The 22,131-nt window shown below is 32.1% G+C and overlaps 1 protein-coding gene across 7 annotated transcripts in view; it reads left to right on the top strand.

Annotated features, from left to right (window-relative positions):
- Positions 1-22,131, top strand: part of SNX13 (sorting nexin 13) — a 121,985-nt gene that overhangs the window by 76,419 nt on the left and 23,435 nt on the right. For 4 of the 7 annotated variants that reach the window (XM_014830562.3, XM_014830560.3, XM_070509654.1 and 1 more), the window contains 5 exons: positions 6,785-6,889; positions 7,494-7,626; positions 12,117-12,154; positions 15,994-16,063; positions 20,136-20,275. In XM_014830562.3, the coding sequence (XP_014686048.1) occupies positions 6,785-6,889; positions 7,494-7,626; positions 12,117-12,154; positions 15,994-16,063; positions 20,136-20,275 (486 nt within the window). Of the gene's footprint in view, positions 1-6,784; positions 6,890-7,493; positions 7,627-12,116; positions 12,155-15,993; positions 16,064-20,102; positions 20,276-22,131 lie in introns of all 7 variants that reach the window. The other 3 variants (XM_014830561.3, XM_014830559.3, XM_014830565.3) reach the window with 1 other exon arrangement.

The following is a 22,131-nucleotide window of genomic DNA, read 5'->3' as shown; positions in this document are numbered from 1 at the left end:
TATAACGATAAAAGAGTCAGTTGATTAGGATGATAAAACAGTTGTAAAGTTAACAACAAAGCCCCAACGTACATGAAACGAACTGACAGAACTGAAGGGAAAACAGACAACTCCCCAATAACAGTTGGAGGCTTCAATACCCACTCTCAATAATTGATAGAACAATTAGATAGAAAATCACCAAGGATATATAAGAATTGAAGAACACTGTAAACCAATTAAACCTAATACATCAATGGAATACTTCTCCTAACAACAACAGCAGAATAAACATTATTTTCAAGCACATATGGAACATTCTCCGAGGTAGACCATAGGCTATGCCATAAAACAATTCTCAACTTTAAATTATTGAAATCCTGTAATACCCTTTTCTCATAATAGAATTAATTAGAAATCAACAGCAGAAGGAATTTTGTGAAATAATAAATGTTTGAGCATTAAACACCACATTTCTAAATAGCCTCTGGGTCAAAAAGAAATCAGAAGGAAATTAGAAAGTATTTTGAACTGAATAAAAATGAAAACGCAATATATCAAAATTTATGGGGTGCAACAAAACAGTTTTTAGAGGGAAATGTGTAGCTTTAAGTGCCTAGTTAGAAGAAAAATCTCAAGTCAACATTCTACATTTCACCTTAAAAATTTAGAAAAAGAAAAACAAAATAAACCCAAGGCAAACAGAAGAAAGGAAACAGTAAAGATCAAAATGGAAATCAGTGAAATAGAAAACAGAAAAACAATAGTGAAAATCAATAAAACCAGAAGTTCGTTCTTTGAAAAGAACAACAAAGTTGACAAACCTTTAGCTAGATTGGCCAAGAATAGAAGAAAGGCACAGATTACCAAAATCATGATTGAAAGAGGGGGCATCACCACCAACCCTATAGCAATTAAAAGGACTATAAGCAAATATTATCAACAACTTTGTGACAACAAATTAGACAATTTATATGAAATGGGCAAATTCCTAGAAAGATAAATTGCCAAACTGACTCAGAAAGAAATAGAACATATAATAAATAAAGAAATTTAATTAGTAATTAAAAATCATCTCACAAAGAAAAGCCTAGGTCTAGAGGGTTTCACTGGTGAATTCTATCAAACATCTCAAGAAAGAATAATACCAATATTTCACAAACTCTTCCAAAAAATATAGAAAAAAGAAACAGTTTCCAACTCATTTTATGAGGCTAGTGTCATTCTGGTACCAAAGCCAGACAAAGACATTATTTAGAAAATTACAAACCAATATTCCTCATGAATGTGGACAGAAAAATCCTCAAGATTCAAGGTTACTCATGCTGCAGTACTTTTAATGGCTCTACTAGAACAGCTTTTAATTTATACTTAGTCGTGCAAAAATTGTATTTGAATTTTAAATAATGAATTTTATTTGAAAACTGACTGTTAGTGCATTTGCTTACATTTTTGCCTGATGAAATATACTCAACAGCATAGTTTTAAGAGTAATACAACAAACACCTTTATTCACCTTTTCCAGCTTAAGAAATAGAACATTCACTATGCTTTTGAAGATCCCTAATTATGCTTTACCCATCCTCACCTATCATGTTCACCTGCTTCCTTACTTCCTGGTGAAGCCAGTTTCTGTAATTATTCACTTGCTTTCCCATACAGCTTTACTATTTACTTATTTATTTATTTATTTATTTATAATGAGGAAGATTGGCCCTGAGCTAACATCTCTTGCCAGTCTTCCTCTGTTTTTTGTATATGGGATGACACCACAGCATGGCTTGATGAGCAGTGTAGTGGTCCCCTCCTGGGATCTGAGCCCACAATCCCTGGACCGCAGAAGTGGAGCACACGAACTTAACCAGTGAACTGCTGGGCTGGCCCCCTATACATATATATTTTAAACAATATATTGCTTAGCTTTGTTTTTAACCTTTATATAAATGGAATGATACTGTGAGTATCACTTTTTTCCCTCTCACCATTATATTGAAATCCATACTTGTTGATGTATGCAGGTGTAGTTCATTTTCACTGAATTATCTCATTCCAGAGATATACAAGAGTTTATTTACATTTGATAATGTTTATGAGCATTTGGTTTTTTTCCATTTCTTTTCTGTTACACTGCTGCTCTGAATATTGTTCATGTTTCTTCATGCACATGTTCAAGCGTTTCTGCTATTTGAAAACAGTGCTTCAGGGTGTGAAGTCTAAGTCTTTTGCATGTTAATTCTTAAGGTAAGTTACAGAGTAAATTCTGTTGTAGTCCAATAATATGGACTACAATTATAATGGAAAAATGAAAAAATTAACAGTTATTTAAGTCAGTTTCTCTCAGCATTTTAGAGATATCATTTCATTATTTTCTGGCTCTCATTGTTTCTGCTCATAAATCAATTATGAGTTTGTTGTTCTTTTGAAGGCAATCTCTCTTTTTAGCATTGAAAGACATCCTGTATCTCAAGAAACCCTTCCTTGGGACACAGACAGTCCCAGATTTTAGCAATGAATGCAGAAGGTTGAGAAAAGGTACAAAATCCATACTATTATTTGAATTATGAGGGCTGAAAGCAACATGTTTTTAGTGTCAGATGACTCCAGCAAGGATTATTCATCTTTTGTAGTCATTGCTGTGTTTTCCCCTTGACCTCTAATGTTGGCAGTCATTATTTGCTCTTCACAATAATGGATCCTGCATTGCGTATCACTCCAAGTACAATCTAAGTGCATTGGTATCAGAGTGTTAAGGTCCATCTTTCACTTTTCATGTCCTGTGCTTTGTATTGTCATAGGACTTGTTTAATTTTTACATTATGAATGTTGTAGCCATATTTTATAAAATTTCAGATAATGAAAATGAGAATGATTGCAATACCAACACCAGCATAATCCAGACACTGCCCAAAAAGAAGACTAAACGACTGGGTTATTTTAATGACAGATAGAAGGAACCATATAACTGGATTAGGGAGAGTAAATAACCAAAATAGAGCATACTGCATAATGTACAAAAAATATTTTGGGATTGATCTTGGTGGATAGGGGATATGAAAAGCAACTATGGAGACTGAATATTGCAGGTACTTTTAGGTCAATAAAATTTTTTTTCATCTCCCCAAAAGACCCCATGATCACTTGGAAATAGTGGCTAAGTTAACTTAGGTATACTGCACAAATGAACACACATTGGCCTATCTTTCCCTTCATTGCTTTGTAAAACTGAGTAGAATTACGTTTTATGATTCAGAGCTTTGAACTGAAATATCCTGTGGGTAAATGAGAAGGGAAATTTGATAGCATGTTTTGGCCCTTTAAAGTTTACAGCTTATTCTATCAGATCTTACAGCAATCATGCTTTCTCTAGTATGTTGTGTTACATCAAATTGTAGCAACAAGAGTATATTTCCCATAGTGTCTAGGTACTTTGATTTGAAAAAATGCAGTTTTAGATACCTTCCTGATTTCTAAGATTTTTAATAAACTACAGGAAAAATGAAACAAACTTTGCTCATCTGTCTGCATATTTGGCAGACAGTGCCAACCTAAATTTTAGCAAATCACATTCAGTCCATAAACTTCTTACCAAAGAGAATGAAAAGCTCTTACCTGCTAAATATCATGTATTCTTACTATATAACACTGCTAAAAGCAGATATCATTTGCTTACTTGTAGTATTGAGGTTTTCATAATAAAATTTTTTGGTCCACTTTCAGTTTCTTCAAAAAATGTAGAAGCTGATATTTTTCACATTGTAAAAATGTCAACAGATCTTTAGAATTTGCCTTTAAGATGACTATCTATCATTGTTGCCAGCCATAGAAAAGATGCTAAAATGTTGGCCTGCAGTAAAATCATATTTTCAAAGAATGGGACAAGAATAATGCCCTTCCCTAATTGGAAAATATATCAAAAATGAGTATGGGAAAAGGAATTATGGTAAACTGAAATTTATATGCTTTTTCTCCAAAACTGTTGAATAATCTTTGAAAAAGCTGAAAGGAAACTTGAAAAGGATGGACTGACCTGAAGTATTTATGTGTAGGCTATAACAAAAACTCATAGTAACAAACATGACTCATTTTTTGGAAATATTGCTGTGGTGAACTCAAAAAAATATCCCAGAAAGGGAAAGCCAGTTTAAACAGGATTTTCTCAGTGTCTTTACTAACACTGTAATTTATTTGGAATCCAGCTTCATGCTCACAAGTTTAAATGATGTGTGTATTTTAAAACCATTTTCCTTGAGGAGGAGAGATTTAATTTATGATGACATCTGTTATGCTTTAAAGTGTTTAAAAATGGATGTTTTAGGGGCCGGCCTGGTAGTGGAGCAGTTAAGTTTGCACGTTCTGCTTCTGTGACGTGGGGTTCGCTGGTTCGGATCCCAGGTGCAGACCTATGCACTGCTTGTCAAGCTATGCTGTGGCAGGTGTACCATATAAAATAGAGAAAGATGGGCATGGATGTTAGCTCAGGGCTAGTCTTCCTCAGCAAAAAGAGGAAGATTGGCAGTGGATGTTAGATCAGGGCTAATCTTCCTCAAAAAAAAAAAAGTATTTAAAAGTATTTAAAAATGGACATTTTAGATGTGGATAGCCTATATGATGAGTTCACAGATGCAAAGGACCCGATTGACAAACAACTGGTCTACTAAACAAGCCTGTAGATACAAAGTCTATGGACATTTTTTGGAGAGCTGGTAGCAAATTCCTACGGGTCTGAAAACCTGCTGTCTTTGTCAGTAAAATTCCATTATTCTCTACCTAAATGATTTTATTAAAAAGATATTTAACTTGATGTCGTCACATTAGACTGATAAGAGAAGAAGTGTGATGTAGGCTTTAAGAGCAGAGCTGAAAGTCAAAGTGAATTTTACATTTGGTTGTATTCAGTTATACCACTGTGTAAAAGAAAAGGATGTCCTAAATAAAGGCTGCAGGCAGATCAGAGAAGTATTGTTGAAAAAGGAAACACAGAGTAAAAATACCTCATGGGATCATGAAATAAGAAGAAAAGTAATTGTTTATTTTTTATTAAATATAGACATTTTCTGTTAAATTACTCCTATTATATGTATACTCTTCTTTTAAAGAGTCTTATATTTATGTATTTTAAGAATACACAATAATATAGCCTACAATATTTAAGTATCTGATAAAGAGTTTTAAAAAGTTAAAATAAATCGCTCTATCAGATGATAGAAACATTATAAAAATATATTTAAAATTTTTCTTAAACATTTATTTAATCAATCCTATTAATTACTAGTTGCCACTAACTAATCCTATTGTTTTGTTTAAATAACCACATTTGTGTAATAGAAAAGTAAAGAATACAGATTAACAGATAATTTTGGAAAAACACCCATTTTTGTATTTTTAAGTTAAAATAGTAACAAATGTGTATAAATACTTCTATATTACTTTTTTTGAGTGGAAAGGTCTGGTTAGTTGTGTCCCATGATACCTCTCCAAAAGTGTTGGTCACCCTGTACTAAGGATGAGGCTTAATCTAATTCTGCGTACCTGAGATTATAGGCAAAATTTAAATAATTGTAAAATGTTATTCTTTTCAAATTTGCCTTTTCTTATTTCCTAGAAACTGAGTTTAGTGAGCTTAGAGGACAAATGAAAGGACAAAACTAACATCATGTTCTTCTCTAATCTTTGTCACATAAAGTTGTTTAGTTTTCCTGTTCCTTGGGAAAACACATACACACACACCACACCACACCCTCTCATATACAGTCAAACAGTAAATACGCATCCTTTTCCTCCCTCTTCAAAAAGGAAAACCACCACCACACGACCTATTCAAATTTACTAACAAGAGATGAATTAACAAGGGAGCAGTAGAAGTTGTATAGCTCTTTTCCTATATGCATTTATACCCTGCTGTTTACTTACTTACTTTTACTTTTTCTCCTCTTCTTGATTTATCCGTTCTCTTCCTTAGATATTCTATTGGAGAGCATAGAGAAATTATTTAAGCATTGCATTCTTTTGCTAGTTTCTCTAAAAGTTACCTTCCTCATCACTCATTTACTTTCCAGAGCCTTCTGAACTAAAAACTCCAAAGTTGACATGCCAAAATGGCCATATTCCTAGCTTTTCAGCATTATTTTCTTTCAATAAAGTGATTTTTTACATTGGACATCAGATTTTATATTTCTGTGTGATGTCTGTCACATTATGCACTTTGAAATGGGAGTTGTTGGAACAAATGAACTTTTCAGATTTTTTTCCCTCCCATATCACTCTGGAACTTTGCTGCAGCATTATAAAACCAAATTTAGGATAAGAATAGTCTCTCTTAAAGGCCATCTAGGAGGATTGTTTCTAGTGTTAATGATAAGTAACACATGGCTTATTCTTTTGGCAATTTTATTAAATACACATGCAGGACTACTGAATGCTAAACATAACTCCTGATGACAGTGTTTCTTTCCTATCTGCCAGTGACTGTGCTTGTATGCCTTTACATAAATCTTTTTTAATCCTTATAATAATCTCATGTAGTATTATCTCCATTTTGCAGATTGAATAAATGAAACCTAGTGAGAAGTAACTTGCTCAGCAAAAGTCAAGATTTAAAATCCATGTTTGTCTTCTAGTCTACTATGATCATGAGATGGTCCTATTTTATTTCAGCCTTAAACATCAAGGTGTCATTTACAAAGCAAAGGCTTTGTGCCAATTACTTTCAGTAATGTGATTCCATTTTTTAATTCTCCTACTATCAAGGGTTAACTTATATTTAGAAACTCCAAAGATCATTACCACTATTATTTTTCTCTGTTAGGCATCTCCAAGAGTTACTGTTGATGATTATTTGGTAGCAAAATTAGCAGATACTTTGAATCATGAAGATCCAACCCCTGAAATCTTTGATGACATTCAAAGGAAGGTATTATATACATTTATCATATCTTTCTTGAAAAAAATGTATATTTCTATATGCATGTAGTTCATTTTTAAAAAGGTTATTGAAACATAAAATTAGAGTGGTAACTAAAAAGATTAGTTATAGTATAATACTTCTCAGTTACAAAAAAGGTAGGCCAGTGTTTTTTATTTGCTTATTTAATTGACAAATGAGGAAAATTCTTATGTTGCTTTTTTTAATTTGAATCTGACTGAAGAGCCAGATATATAGTTTTAGAATTTCATGAATTGATGATGTATAAATAATATGACTCAAATTTATTTAAATATGTGCCTTGAGCCTGTATGTGGACTTGTTTTTAAAGAACACTGCCTCCTAGAGCATTGTATATAACCTGCTCTCATGTGACTTTTGTTGCACTAGGACCCTTTTCAGTGCAATTTAGGTGGTAGAGGGACCAGAGGAAATCATTAGTTGTAATATAGTCTTATTGCTGACATCTTATAAATATGGAGCCTATGATTTATTATAGAAGATCTCAATCTAGTTTTTGGTGAAATCTTATTAGTGAAAATTAGTACATTATCTGTATTAATGATTGAATATCTTGATTTATTTCAATAAGGTATATGAATTGATGCTACGAGATGAAAGATTTTATCCTTCCTTCAGACAGAATGCACTTTATGTGCGCATGTTAGCTGAGCTGGATATGTTAAAAGATCCTAGTTTCAGAGGATCAGATGATGGTGATGGAGGTAAGGTGCCAGACATTGTACATTTATGTGTGTGTGTGTATATATATATATATTCTGCTTACCAAAATAATGACCTTTTAAATAAGATAAAAATGTTCTTGAAGCTCAAATATAAATTGTAATGTATTTAAAAATCTATAAATGTAGGACAAAGTTTAGTTAGTATACTAAATTACAATGTTGAAAATTTAGTAACAGATTAGAATGTAAATATAGAATCCTTACCTTTTTTTTTTGCTAAGGAAGATTTACCCTGAGCTAACATCCACTGACAATCTCCCTCTTTTTTCTTTTTTATATGAACCACCACCACAGCATGGCCACTAATGGACGAGTGGTGTAGGTTCGTGCCTGGGAACCCAACTTGGGCCTCCAAAGCAGCATGCGCCAAACTTAACCACTAGGTCACAAGGGCTGGCCCCTTGAATTCTTAAAGAATGTTTGTTTGAGTTGTGTCATCCAAATATTTCTATGGTAATTTCCCTTTTGCTAGTAAGTGATAATACTCATGACTAACAATGGGATTATTGAGATTAAATGAGATAACAAGTAATTGTTATCTCAATTGAATCAAAAAATGATTCTGAGACTGTACCATAAACTTTTTATAATGTTTTATAATGCTTTTTATAAAGCAGTATTAAAGAAAGTGTAGTTTTTTCTCTTTTTAATTATACTCTTTTCCACATGCCACACAGTGTAAGTTGGAAGAAGCTATAAGAAGCATTTATTGCAATCTTTTGTTTTTTTCAAATGAGGGTACTGTTAGCATGGTATAGTGAAAAAAGCAGACTTTAAGTGTCAGAGTATTTAGATTTTACTCCCGTTCTGCTACTTATTATCTGTGTGATGTTGGCCAAACACTTAATTTTTTTAAGCCTTATCTTTTTCATTTGTAAATCTGGGATAATATTCTTCTCATGATAGTATCTTGCCTCAGAGTTATTGTCAGATTTAAATGGAATTATGTATATGAAAATGATTTATAAACTAGAGCACAAGTATCAGTTTTTAATTAGTAATAAATAATCAGTTATTTGAAGTCTCCAGATTCTTAGGCCCAGTGACCATTTAACTTGTGATCCAATTTAGAAGTACTTATTAAACTCTAATTAAATGTCTAGAGTTTGGTGCACTTTCTGCTGTATTCTACCAAGCAAATAAGCAATATAAATAAAAAGTATACAGGAAGATTTGACTCTGTAATTATTTTTTATTTTTATTTATTTATTTACTTATTTTTTTGAGGAAGATTAGCCCTGAGCTAACTACTGCCAATCTTCCTCTATTTTATACGTGGGACACCTACCACAGCATGGCTTTTCCCAAGCAGTGCCGTGTCTGCACCAGGGATACGAACTGGTGAACCCCGGGCGCTGAAGCGGAACGTGCAAACTTAACCGCTGTGCCACCGGGCCGGCCCCCTGACTCTGTAATTATTTTAAGAGAGTGTTTTAATTATAATCATTTACTTATGCTTTTAGGTTTACTTCGGTTTTATGGACAGGACCTCTTGGGGTTGGAGATATAATAGATCTATTAGATAGCACTGCTTTAAAAAGGTCCTCTATTATGGAAGCATCCATGCCTCCCCTCTTCTCTTCCCCCTCTTCCCTACTCCCTAGTTGACATTAGTGAGATTTTACTTTTTTTTAAATAATCTAAGCATTCTGGTTACAGAAGTTTGCTTTTGAGTTTTAGTAACTTTTATATTGATTGTTGATCTAATATCTTGGGTTTTTAAATTAATACTCTTTCTGGTTTATTTATTTGTAAAATTGGAATGATATTCTATTAGCTGGATTTGATTGCATAGTTAAGGAAGTTTTTTAAAGAGTGCTTCTATGAGAGCTGAATAGTAAAACTCAGTGTACATCAAGTTCATTATATAGTATATCTGTATTTACTGTCTCTTTTGAAACATTTTTTACAGAGCTGCTATGAAATTTGTAGTAGCAACTCTGTTTCTAGAAAGGACTATTATAAGTGTTCTTATTTATTTTAGTTTAACTGCTTTAGAAATTTCTTAGTATTATAAAATGGATTTGCTATATGGCCTGGAATGAAAGAAGGTAAATTGAATCATAATCTGCTAGTTGTATGAGTTTATAAGTAATATGTAATTTAAAATGATGATAGCAATATATTCTCTGGGAGTGTTTTTGACTCTATAGTGTAAGAGCTCTTCCAGGGTCTTCTAAATTGACCTTTAGCTTCCATTCACATCTTTCTGGCCAGTCTGTCTTCTTGTATGCAACTAAGGGAAGCAAATTATTTATGTCATCTCAAACTCCCAAAAACCTCACACTTACTTAAAACGTAAGTCGATTAAAGAAATTTCTTTCTGCAACTTGTTTGATCTGAAGTAAATGTACTTCTCTTTTATATCAGTCATTGAGTAATCCCTCACATTGGAATTGTTGACTGTAGTTTTGAATTACCTACATATGTATCTCTTGTCTCTCCAGGACATTGCTTTTTAACATTCTTTGTCTTAATTGATGAGCTTCTGTACATTCTATAACTAAAAAATTGCCTAATCCTAAATCAGTTGAGAAAAGTATGTGGAATGATGGGTATAATATGAAATATTGTTATTAAAAATAGCTAGTAGGTTTATTGTCTTTGTTAGTGTTTAGGTTTTAGGCAATCACTGCAACTTTTTCAAATAGTAATGCTTATGATTTTCTTGTCTTTATAAGATTGTTTAATCACAAATATGCCTTCCCCACATTTTTTGTTATAAATTTGTTTTCTTAGTTTTAAAATTAAGCTTCTTGACATTGTGTATTTTTTTAGATGTGAGATTTTGGCTACTTTTTAGACATTTTGAAATAATTGTCTAATCCTGTGTTTAATGTGCATCTGATTTTTAAAAAATAGAGGGTACAGTTGAGCCTAAAATTAATGGGTCAAGTCGTATGTGTGCTAGTATCCTCTGTGATTTTTCTTTGCTGGGGAAGAAATTTTATTCCCTATTTAACCAAACTTCAGCAGGTAGGTAGGTAGTGGATGGCTTGCTTATGCATGCTCTCTCTGCTCTCTCTCCTCTCCTCCCTTTTTTCCCTTTCTTCCCTCTCTCTATTTGTGATTGCTTTCTTTAGTTGAGTTCAACTTTAAATTATTTTAAAAGCAGATGTTTTCTCCTTTATTAAAAACTTGGTGTCATAGTCTTTTAAAAATATTTAAATTATGCTTTCTGTTTTAAATGTTAATTTCAACCACATTATTTTTCTCACCAGGTTAAACAATACTTTCTTTTATTCTCTAATGTTTATAGGCATTTATCAAATTCTTGATTAAATGTGGACCTAGATTGATTTTAGACTATATTTCTGGATCTTATTGTTAATCAAGAAAGTAAACTATGCCTTGTTTTGCTTTTGATTTCTCTTTTAACCTGTCTTTGGTGGGAAGATTTAAGAGGTGGTAGATCACAGAAGGAGGTATGAGGCATATAATTGAATAAGGAGGATAAGAACTATTTGTTTACTCATTTTAATTATCGCCTTGCTGTTAACCAAGGGGTAATCTTAGGAGGAAATTCCTGTTTACCTTTTGAAACTAAAGGTCTGAAGAACCAAGAAGTGTTCTCCGGCATTTAGACTTATTGAAGTTGGAAAGCAACACCAGCTACCTTTTTGTAAAAGAAGTAGAAATTTGCTTTGAAGACCCATTTAGAGATCCAGATTCATAAATAATCTCTTAAGTGCTAGAAACCATACATTAACTTTAATTTGTATATGAATATTGCTTCACCATATATTTATTTGTGTTTTTAACAGAGGAGCATCTTAATTGGTACCTTAATTTGCTCAGATATAGAATAAAATCCTGAGGGAAAATACATTAATTTTAATAATGTATAATTGACTTTCTAACATTACTTTTTAAAAATAATTTTTAGTTGCTTTTTAATTAAATGGCATTGCATATTGAGTTTTACATATCTTTTGTTCTATTAGTTATATATTGATTCAAGAATCTACACTTCCAATGTCTTTGAGCCAAATCTGCTGAGAATAAGTGGACTTTAATAGATATATTAAAAATCACTCTATTCATCCTTCACACTAAAGTATAGTTTTATTTGTAACATTTCTTAATCCAGTGAGACAGAAATAACAAAGTACCTCTAACATTTCCTAACAGACTTCACTGTGCAGTGTTGTTCTCATGTTTCCATTGTTTTAGGGAACTTAATATGATACTGTAAGGATAAAATATTTAATAATTGCTCTCCTGTACATGAATGCCCTTTTTTGCAGGGGAGGGCAACTTAGGTACATACATATTTTCACTAAAATACCTGGCTTGGAAAACCATGGGGCTTAAGGGAACAGGTATTTGGAAGTAATGTACCACAATTTTCTATACTGTTTTGTTATGTCTTGGCTCATGTGACTTTCATTCTTGATGTTTGAACCTTAGATAAAGCAACTGTTTCAGAAGTTTTTTACTATTACTAAGTTGAATTTCTTCTCCTACAGAATCTTTTAATGGTTCTCCTACAGGAAGCATAAATTTGGTAAGTACTGTTATGGGTACTGTAATTATTAAAGTGGCTTGAAAATAACATGAAAAGGTGGGCCTTAATATATGTAAATAAATGCTATATTAGAAGCCCCTAAATCATCCTTTAGTATCATAAGAAGTTATTATGCTCTTAAAGAAATGTTAAATTCACATATAAGGCAACTATGAATTAGAATTTAAAAATGAAACTTACTTTCATTTTTAAAAATGGGCTTAGGTCACACCTGCGTAATTCTGTTGCATTTGATTAAAAAATTGATTTTATTATTGCAATCCCAATATTTAGTATTTTAAAATGACTCTGGTTAGTGCTATGATAGGCAGTAAATTTGTAACTTAAATGTTTACATTGGAATTAGTTTTTTCTTCTCTTGTATTTAGAAAAGAAATATAAAATTGAGATATCTGAAAACTTCTAGATGTTTCTTAAAGTCTACACTATAACACATTCAGGTGGTTATAAAAAACATTTTTTTAAGCTTAGAGAATTTTACAGTGAATTAAGCAACTATATCCTATGGTTATAAACTTAAGAATGACAAAGTTTTTTTTTTATTGCACTAACATTGGTTTATAACATTATATAAATTTCAGGTGTACATTGTAGTATATTTTGAATTCTGTGTAGATTACATCATGTTCACCACCCAAAGGCTAATTACAATCCATCACCACACACGTACCTAATTACTCCTTTTGCCTTCCTCCCTCCCCTCTTCCCCTCTGGTTACCACTAATCCAATCTCTGTTGCTATGTGTGTGTTTGTCATTTTTATTTTCTACTTATGAGTGAGATCATACGGTGTTTGACTTTCTCCCTCTGACTTATATCACTTAGTATAGTACCCTGAAGGTCCATCCATGTTGACAATGACATAGGTTTTTAGCATATAAGCTATCATTCATATTTCATATATTCAAGGAGAAGTGTGAAATAGTGAACATTTCAGTTCTTTTATATATCTGTTCTTGCCATTGAATAACTTATTTCATAAAATGCTGCTGGGAAGAAATATTAGGGTTCTATGAAAGTTTCGGTCCAGATTCCTTCTGGATTACATTACTACATTACTTCTTCTTTCAGACTTTTTGAAATAGCTAAGTGGTTTGGAGGTCCGTTACCTTGTGTGTTGTCTTCTATGTTATTACACTTATTTCTAAAATAACCTTATTGAGTAAATGTTCTATTACTGTACAAAGTATAACCTTTAACAAAACATTAAAGCCAGTCATAGTATTATGTCAGATATTTTGTAACATTTATGTTTTCCTAAATCATTTGATGATACTTTTCCTTGGTTTGAAATTTTCTAGTGTTCACATTTGTAGTGCTTGTACACGTGTTTGAACACTAGTAAAAAATAAATTTTTTTCTTTATTTCATATCTGGAATAAATGCTTTTTCAAATAAGAGAGATCCCTTTTGTCACATAATGATACAAACCAGAACAGTCTCTGGATTGAAAAAGGTCACATTGAGGTCAGTGACTTGCAGTATTTTGTTCTTCACATAAATCAGTTAAATTCAGGGTTTTAAGTAGGCAGTCTTTGGATTTTTTTTGAATACAGAGACAAATTTTAGTGGGTAGCTGGATTTTTAAAATAGTTTAAGGTTATAAATGAGGTCATGATAGTTTATTCCAATATACTAAGCAAAGTGAATATTTAATGTATGGAATTTTACTTATTTTGCAATTGAGATCGACAGGTAAATTATAAGCGTTTCTAGCATTGCTACTGTAGTTGTGTTTGCTGAGTTGATTATCACAATTAAGTTGAATGTTCGTTTTTTGTCTTAGCATAATGTTGTTAAAAACAACTTTTTTTGCACGGAGTTCAGAATCAAGCTACAGGACTACTTTACAAACTATATTTTATTTCAGGACAACATTAATGCACTTGTTTTGAAATCACAGTTTTCTTTTACTAATCAATATTTATAGTTCTAAATCAGAGTAAATTTCTGTAGTTAACATTATTTCACCAATTGTAACTTTATATAGTGTACTTGATATTTACTGTGCATAATAACTGTGAGACATTTCGTCAGATTTTCCCATCATATTTAATGAGAATAATGTTAATTGTATGCTTTAAATGTGCTAAAAAGACATTTATATTCAGCATTGTCTAACAACTTCTGAGTTGCATAGTATAAGATGCTAATGTGTTTAAAATAATAAGTAGTATTTAGCTTTTTAAATGTTACCTATAAGGGAAGGTTACTGCTACTACTACTAATAATAATGCTTTTTTGAAAAGTTAATTGTTTTATGTTCCCTGTGCTAGCTTGTAATGGGAAGAAGATCACAGTAAATAACATTCTAAATTTTGTAGAATAAACCATTTCCTCTGAGATTTCTGTCTTTCACATAAAAACAAAGCAAAGATTGTGCTGTTTCTATCAAAGTGTTTTATTATAGGTCACATGAGCACTTAAAAATAAGTGCATTCTGTTTCTTTTCAAAGTATTTTCATTCACATTTATATCCTGACAGAGTTGTAGAGCAGATACTATGCCATTATGACCATTGGGAAAACTGAGATATGAGAAAGACTAATTGATATGGCTAAAGTCTCTTATGGTATTGGTAGTGAAGCCTATTCTAGGCCTAATTTAATTTAATGATTCTCCCACTTGATTTGACCCGGGAATGATCTGTATGGAATTATCACATTTTGCTTCTCTTAATGATCAGTCTTTAGTAGATACCCTTTAGGCTTTCTTCTTGGAATGCAGTAGCCTTAATTTAAATGACTTTATGTCATATATATGGCTACACCTAAGTCATTTAGATGACTCTTTTAGCAATAATTGGGACTCCAAAGTTCATTCAGATCCTATGGTTTTTAAAGTGTAAAATATGTCTGAATCATATAATGTCTGGGTGTCAGAGCTCCCCAAGACCACTCCTATGTTCAGTGATTTACTAAGAAGACTCATAGGCCTCAGCAGTCATACTCATGGCTAGGATTTATTATAGTGAAAGGACGAAAAGCAAAATCAGCAAAAGGAAAAGGTGCATGGGGCAAAGTCCGGAGGAAACCATGCACAAGTTTCCAAGAATCCTCTCCCATAGTAGTTACATAGTACAAACTTAATTCCCCCAGCAATGAATGTGACAAGACATGTGAAACGTTCACACCAGGAAAGCTCATGTGAGGCTAGTTATAAAAGCTTCATTCCAGGTCAATCAGTAATAATTTTTGTTTGTGGAATGATTTTTGAAAATTATTTAAAATCTGTCAGGCTACAGACTCAGTTTATTTAATAAGTAATCATAGTAATAGCTAATATTTTTTGTGTTAGACAGCCTTCTAAATGTTTTACATGTCTTCTCGTTTAATCCTCACATAACCCTATGATGTAGGTACTATTATTGTTTTCATTTTATAATAAGGAATCTAAATTAACTGAAATTATTTCTAATTTAACCAAAGTGTTAAGTTAAGGATTACAAAGTTGGCTCTAGTGTATTTCAACTATAAAAATATTGAAATGTTAAGAATTTTTATTCACATTTTTTCTTGCCATGTATTGAATATAATTGAGAAATAGCACATTATAATATATGGCCAAGCAATGAGGGAAGAAATAATATGATGTATTAAGTTGGTTTCTAAATTACTTTGATTTATAATTTCTTAATCTTGGCATTTCTCTCTTCTGTTAGTATAAATAAAGAGGATTATTGTTGGAGGGGAGGATACAAATAATATAAAGCTTACATGAGGCAAAGATGAGTAATGCATACATGATGTAGAAGTCTTTAACACTTTTTTTCTATAAAATTTAAAAATTTTGTTTCTTGATTTTTTTTTTCCCCCTAGTCTTTAGATGACCTTTCAAATGTATCTTCTGATGACTTGGTACAACTTCATGCTTACATTTCAGATACTGGTAAGAGTCTTTCTGGTTTAATTGTTGTTTAAAAACTATTGATTATTATTATCCCTACATTATTTTCACATTTATTTTTACACTCCATTTTTCTTTTCAGTAGTCATATTTTTAAGTTACTTTATTTTCTGCAGCATGTTCTTCATTAAATTCTATGATGTTTATTTACTTATGTATATGGTATTTGAAGGTTGTCACTGTTAACATTTGGAAAAGCTTAAATTCTAAGCGTATTGTCAGTGCTAATAAACTCTGAAACCGATCTTTTCCTCTTTTTGTTTGTGTCTAGCTGATAATTGTCTTCATAATTCTTATTAAATCATTTTAGGGCAGATTTTAGTTCATTTTTTTTCATTCATGCAAAGGCAGAGTAGATAATTGAGTAAATGAAGCTTTTGGGTATGAGAGTTTACAGAATTTCAAGAAATGCTTGGATGAGGCGAGAAACCTCTAAGATTTTGTGACTCAATCAGCATACGTGCAAAATAGTTAGTAAACTACGAAAAAAAAATTTCCATTGTTGCTATTGGGTTATTAGATAATGCCAATGAATAGTAGACATTGATTTTCTTATCTAGCCTCTCACTATTCCTACAAAATGGGAGTGTGTTTGTTAGATAACATACTGAAGTATAAACATACTGAGGTATACCTCAGTTCAATTTCATGTTTACATTTTAAATACTGAAAAGAGATTTTACAGTATAAGTGTAATTTAAAAGATAATTTGCATCTGCTTTTTCCTAAGATCTCTGTTTTCTTTTGCTTCACACTGGAGCTGGAGTCTCATTTTGCATTCTGTCCTCTGCTAAATTTCTAGAATAAGTTATGTTAATTACTGTCTCAATTGTTCCTTTATCTTTTACAAATAGATGATGCATAAGTTACTCCTTTCTTAAAGCTCATTAGATAACACCCTTGTCAGTAAAACCAGAGGTCTTGTTGCTTTTCTGTCTAGCTTTTGATACAGTTGTCTTATTTTTTCCTTTCTTAAAATTTTTAAATTCTTTTAAAAATCTCTATTTTCTTTGTTGGCTTGTCTTCCAAATGTGAAAGCCTTTGTTAAAGTGCATATGTTTAGTGTTTGTCTTTTTATTTCTTTATTGAAGATCTTAAATTTTTATGTCTAGAGGAAGACACTCATGTCTGTATTTCTTATGTGGATCTTCCTCTTCTCTGGGGGTTCTGATTTTCTAGCTGCTTTGTCCGTTTATTCAATAAATATTTTTTAGCTTCTTAAAATGCATGGAAGTAGTATGGTAAGCATTTTTAATAAGTTATTTCTGTTAGACAAACCTTTCATAAATACTAAAGAGGCAGCCTAGTGTAGTGGCTAAGAGCACAACTTTTTGTCCATATTGCCTGAATTCAAACCTCAGCTCTGACACATAATAGGTGGGTAAACTTGAGTACATTCCTTAATTTCTCTGTACCTCAGTTCCCTCATCTGTAAAATGAGATAATAATGATAATACCTCATAAAGTTGTTATAGACTAATTAATTACATTAGTAATTACATGGTGGGCATTATATATTAGTATTTGTTCAATAAATAGTTATTTTACCAATTGGACTCCATAGTGTCTTTGAGTCTAGATCCTGTGCCTTTAACATCTTTATTACAGGAAGTAGAACTTAGAGTCTAGTGCAGTGCTACTCAAGGAGTGGTCCGTGGACTAGTGTGTACCGCTTCATTGAGGAATCTTGCTTTAAAAAATATTGGCTAAATTATACAATGTGCATGCTTAGTGATGAGATTGATTTATATTTTGATCCTAGTTCCTTATCTGGTTATGGATTAGTAACAAATAGTTTGCACATCACCTGCTATGAGTAACATTCTCCTAATGAAAACAAAACCTACTGTTTCTGTTATAATATCTTACCATCATCTCAAAATCAATATATGTAACCTCATTATCTTCTTTTAAAATCAAATTACCTTTCAGTTTTCTGTACTTCTCTTATAACAACCTCATTATTCTTCCCATTGTGCATGCACCGTGGTCGTGATCTCTCCTGCCTATCAATTTGTGACAAATCTGGTTATTCTTTTTTATAATGCTTTCTTATATTCCTCTCTTCTTTCTTTTTCTCCTCCTTGCTAGTCTCATTACTCTTGTTAACTTCCAGTTCGGTTGTGGTTTGCTGCCTAATTGGCTTCTGCTTTCTATTTTTCTTTCGCGAATCTATCTTGAACTCCACAGATAAAGCCATTCCCTTGTTGCCATGCTAACTCACTTGAGTCGTGGTGTTTCTCTAATGTGATGAAAAAGTGTTGTGCAGTTTACTCTGCTAAGTCTCTGAGAGAAGGATGCTTAGAAGAGGTCAACGGTGAATAATAGTGTTACCTATAGTTAAAGCCTCTGAGAACAAGATGACCAAAGGCTGTCCTTAGTCTTATCTTTTGTCAAATGAGGAACACTGATATTAGACGGAAAGGGAATGAAGGGCAGTTTTCAGTAGAAAGTACAAATCTTAGAAAAATTTTGATGAAAGTCCAAGAGAGGTTTCTGTACAACTACATTTGCCCATATAGATTCTAGCTTTTGTGATTAAAATAAATTACTAAGAAACTACTACTAAGACCCTATTTGCTTAATTATATACAAAATATTTAGTCAGATCCAAAACTTGGCCACTTCTTTTTCATAATTATGGATCAATGTAATCTGTTTATTAGGAGAGCAGTTTATACTTCTGGTCAATATGGTAGTATAAACTGCTATGGGGAATCCTTCATCCCACTCATAGAAAGGCTGAAAACAATAAAATAAAAATAGCCAAGGGGAAAATCTACAGGTGCTATAGACCATGAGGAAAAACAAATTTAGGGAAGTGAACAAACAGTTGAAGCCAAGGAGTTCTTAGAAGCATGAAGATAGCTGTCTTGATATTGACAGCATTTTCTTGCCCTCAAGTTTAGAAGAGGCTGGATGGGCTAAAGCCATGGGAATCTGGAATCTAGTCCTTTGCATAAAGCCCAGAGTCACAAAGGGTGGCTTGATGTGAAAAAGGAACTAGAAAAACTTAGCCTGCTGTTAGGGGAAAGAACAAAGAATGTGAAGATCATGGCTGGAAATGATAGTTATCACCCACAAGAAATTGAAAGCCTATCTTATATCCCAACATGGATATGTCTAGATTCGGCCATCCTCAAGTGATTGTGTGGAGAATATGAGAGTATGTTAAGGATATTTAGAGATAAAAACCTAAGGCAAGAATACAACACTATGAAAAACAACCAAATTAAATTATAGAAATTAAAAAATGTAGTGATTGAAATTGAGGTCAGTGAATGGATTAAGAAATAGACCGAATACAGATGAGGGTAGACTCAGTAAACTTTTGGAGACCTAAGAATAGAATATAATACAGAGATAAGAAGACGACAAATAGGAAAGACAAAGAAAGTGATTCAAAGTGCATCTTTTTACTTCAGATTAGTACAAAACGGGAACAGGTTTTGATTTTAGAGACTACCTGACTTGGATGCTTAGTGGCAGATCTGTAGGAAAATGCCTTTAAAAAAAAATCTCCAGAATAAACTACACTTGTAAATTGTTGAATATTGTAAGTGAGAAAGAGACTTGCCAAAAGAGTAGATAAATCTTATTGCGTGGCTTTTGCTTTCTATTTAGTTGAAGAGATTTTAATTGAAATGAAACTGAATAGTGAAGGCTAGTACAAAAGGTTATTACTTAGTTTTTGTTATTTTTCCTGTATTAAATTTAAGAGATTGACATGCTATGTGCTGTGAGGTGGTTCTGGGAAGAGAGTCCAAAGTAGACATCACTGTGGTTGGTAGTGTCATCATAAACTTGTAGTTTATTATGTAATGTAGCCATCATATGGAACACCTTGTAGATGTGAGTACAGAGGATGAGAATCTGTTTTATCCTTTGGTGACATCCTTTTGTCTCAGTCTGTCATTTCAGATTCTTCTTCATTTCGTGTCATCCTTTTTGTTTGTTTTTGTTCTTCATCTTCCTCCTTTTTGTGTCTTTTGTTCCTCTTCATTTTGTTTTAAATGACTAGTATATGCTGACTATGACCCATATGCCGTGGCAGGCGTTTGTAATGATCATGGCAAGACATATGCACTATATGCCATCACTGTACACCGGCGCAATCTAAACAGTGAGGAGATGTGGAAAACCTATCGTCGTTATAGTGACTTCCATGACTTCCACATGAGAATCACTGAACAGGTAATAAGGTTTTTAAAGTTTGTGTACTTTACATTGTTTCCTGATTCGATGTTTGATTCTGAATAGTTTTGAGGATGCTAAGTGTTGACCAAAGCTAATGAAAGAAAATAAGGTAAGAATTTTGTATACACAGCATAAATGTTAGAATCATTTTGAGCATTTAACCAATAAATCAAATTTCAGCCAGTCTAACCATTGTGGACTAGTGACAAAATATCAGTGGTATACCTCAGAAAGTTAAAATGACTATATATTTGTGATTTTAAGAGTTGTGTTTATGTGTACGTTGTGTTTTGCAGAGGTGTTTGGGTTTGGTTTGAAATAGGAAGTGGGATGACCGGAGCATAGTTTGTGCTTTTGTTTTTGGCAGCATAATTCAGATCTATAGTTATTTTAAATGACATCCTTATCCAACATTGCAACGTTTAAATCCTTGATTCGTTATTTTAAGAACCAAAACCTAAATTAAAGTTCACATTAACCAAATACTGTTTTTAATTCTTACTAAATACAACCCTCTTGTTATGCAGAAGTATAAAAAGTCAAAGATGACAAATGTAAACAAATTATTTCTCTGTTCTACTTTTTATTAAATATTTTTTCTTCTTCTTAGAAAAAAATAAACCATCACCAGATGAATTGGAATAGGTGATATATGAAATTTACTTTGAGTCTTTGATTTCATTCCCAGTTTTTAAATGTACAACTGGTAGTAAACCAATAAAAATAATAATTAATAGTGATATTTGATTGGATGGACTAAAGCTTTGAAATGACATTGTACTACTTTAGTATTCAGAAAATATCTTTTTCAGTTAAGATAGTGGAAAAAATATGGTTGGCACCATGATAATTTCATTAAAATATTTTGCTAACAGAGTGAGGTAAACTAGTAATATTTTAAAAGTGATTAAAAGCAGGTTAATGGTGACTCTAGAAGCCCATATTAAAAGGACTATTTTGAATTCTGTTTATAAGGAAATTAATAACTTGGGACATACCTGTTTTTCTGTTTTTGTTGTAGAATAGCTCTTTTCTTCATTTTTAGTTGATTTGTTTGCAGAGATGAAAGAAGTTTCTGCCCCACATTGAAGAAATAATTGCCTTACTTTTTCAAATATTACCTGTTTGATATTGTTTTAAAATTGCATAGCTCATATATCTCTTCTTCCCATCCTCACACTTTAACCAAACATGACAAATTTTAAGATAATTTGAATTGCTGAGAGTAGTTTTATTTACTTGAAAATTAATAGGAATTTGGTTGGTATAATACAAAACTTTCTTTGTGTGAATAATTATAATTTTCTTTCTGCTATTAAGAGGAATAATCATTGCCTAATTTAAATGTTCTAGGCTCGGACTGTAAATATTATGTTTCTGTATTGACAAATATAAGTGAAGAACACACGTTTCAAAAACTTGATTAGTAGAGCAGTCCATACAGAAATTTCCCTTTTCAACACAGCACCAAAAGTAAATGAAATTGATAAAGCACACTTCATTTTTGAAAGTGCTCAGTGCAGATGAAGTGAATGTGTTTTGACTTTGTGTTTCCTATAAAGTCACAGTAGCGTGTGGTTACTTAAGTATTTAGATTGCTCACAGAGCTTAAGAAATTAAAAACTAAGCTTGTAATTGAAAATTTAGGTTTAAGCAAAACACTAAGCATTTGTAAATAAGACTCAGGCTGTTTGCCTTATAGCTCTGCCCTATCTATATTTTTTAAACTCAAATCCCCTGTAAAATAGTGGAAGAAAAATGCAGTGACTTGTAATTCACCAGTTGATAATAGTACAACCTGTTGACACAAGTAAATTTTAACTTCATAGTGTTCTTAAAGTATTAAAGTTGTT

Source organism: Equus asinus, chromosome 1 (assembly GCF_041296235.1).
Source record: "Equus asinus isolate D_3611 breed Donkey chromosome 1, EquAss-T2T_v2, whole genome shotgun sequence".
In the NCBI taxonomy this organism is placed as follows: domain Eukaryota; kingdom Metazoa; phylum Chordata; class Mammalia; order Perissodactyla; family Equidae; genus Equus; species Equus asinus.
The sequence above is the reverse complement of the archived record's forward strand: the minus strand, read 5'-3'. Positions and strand labels throughout refer to the sequence as shown.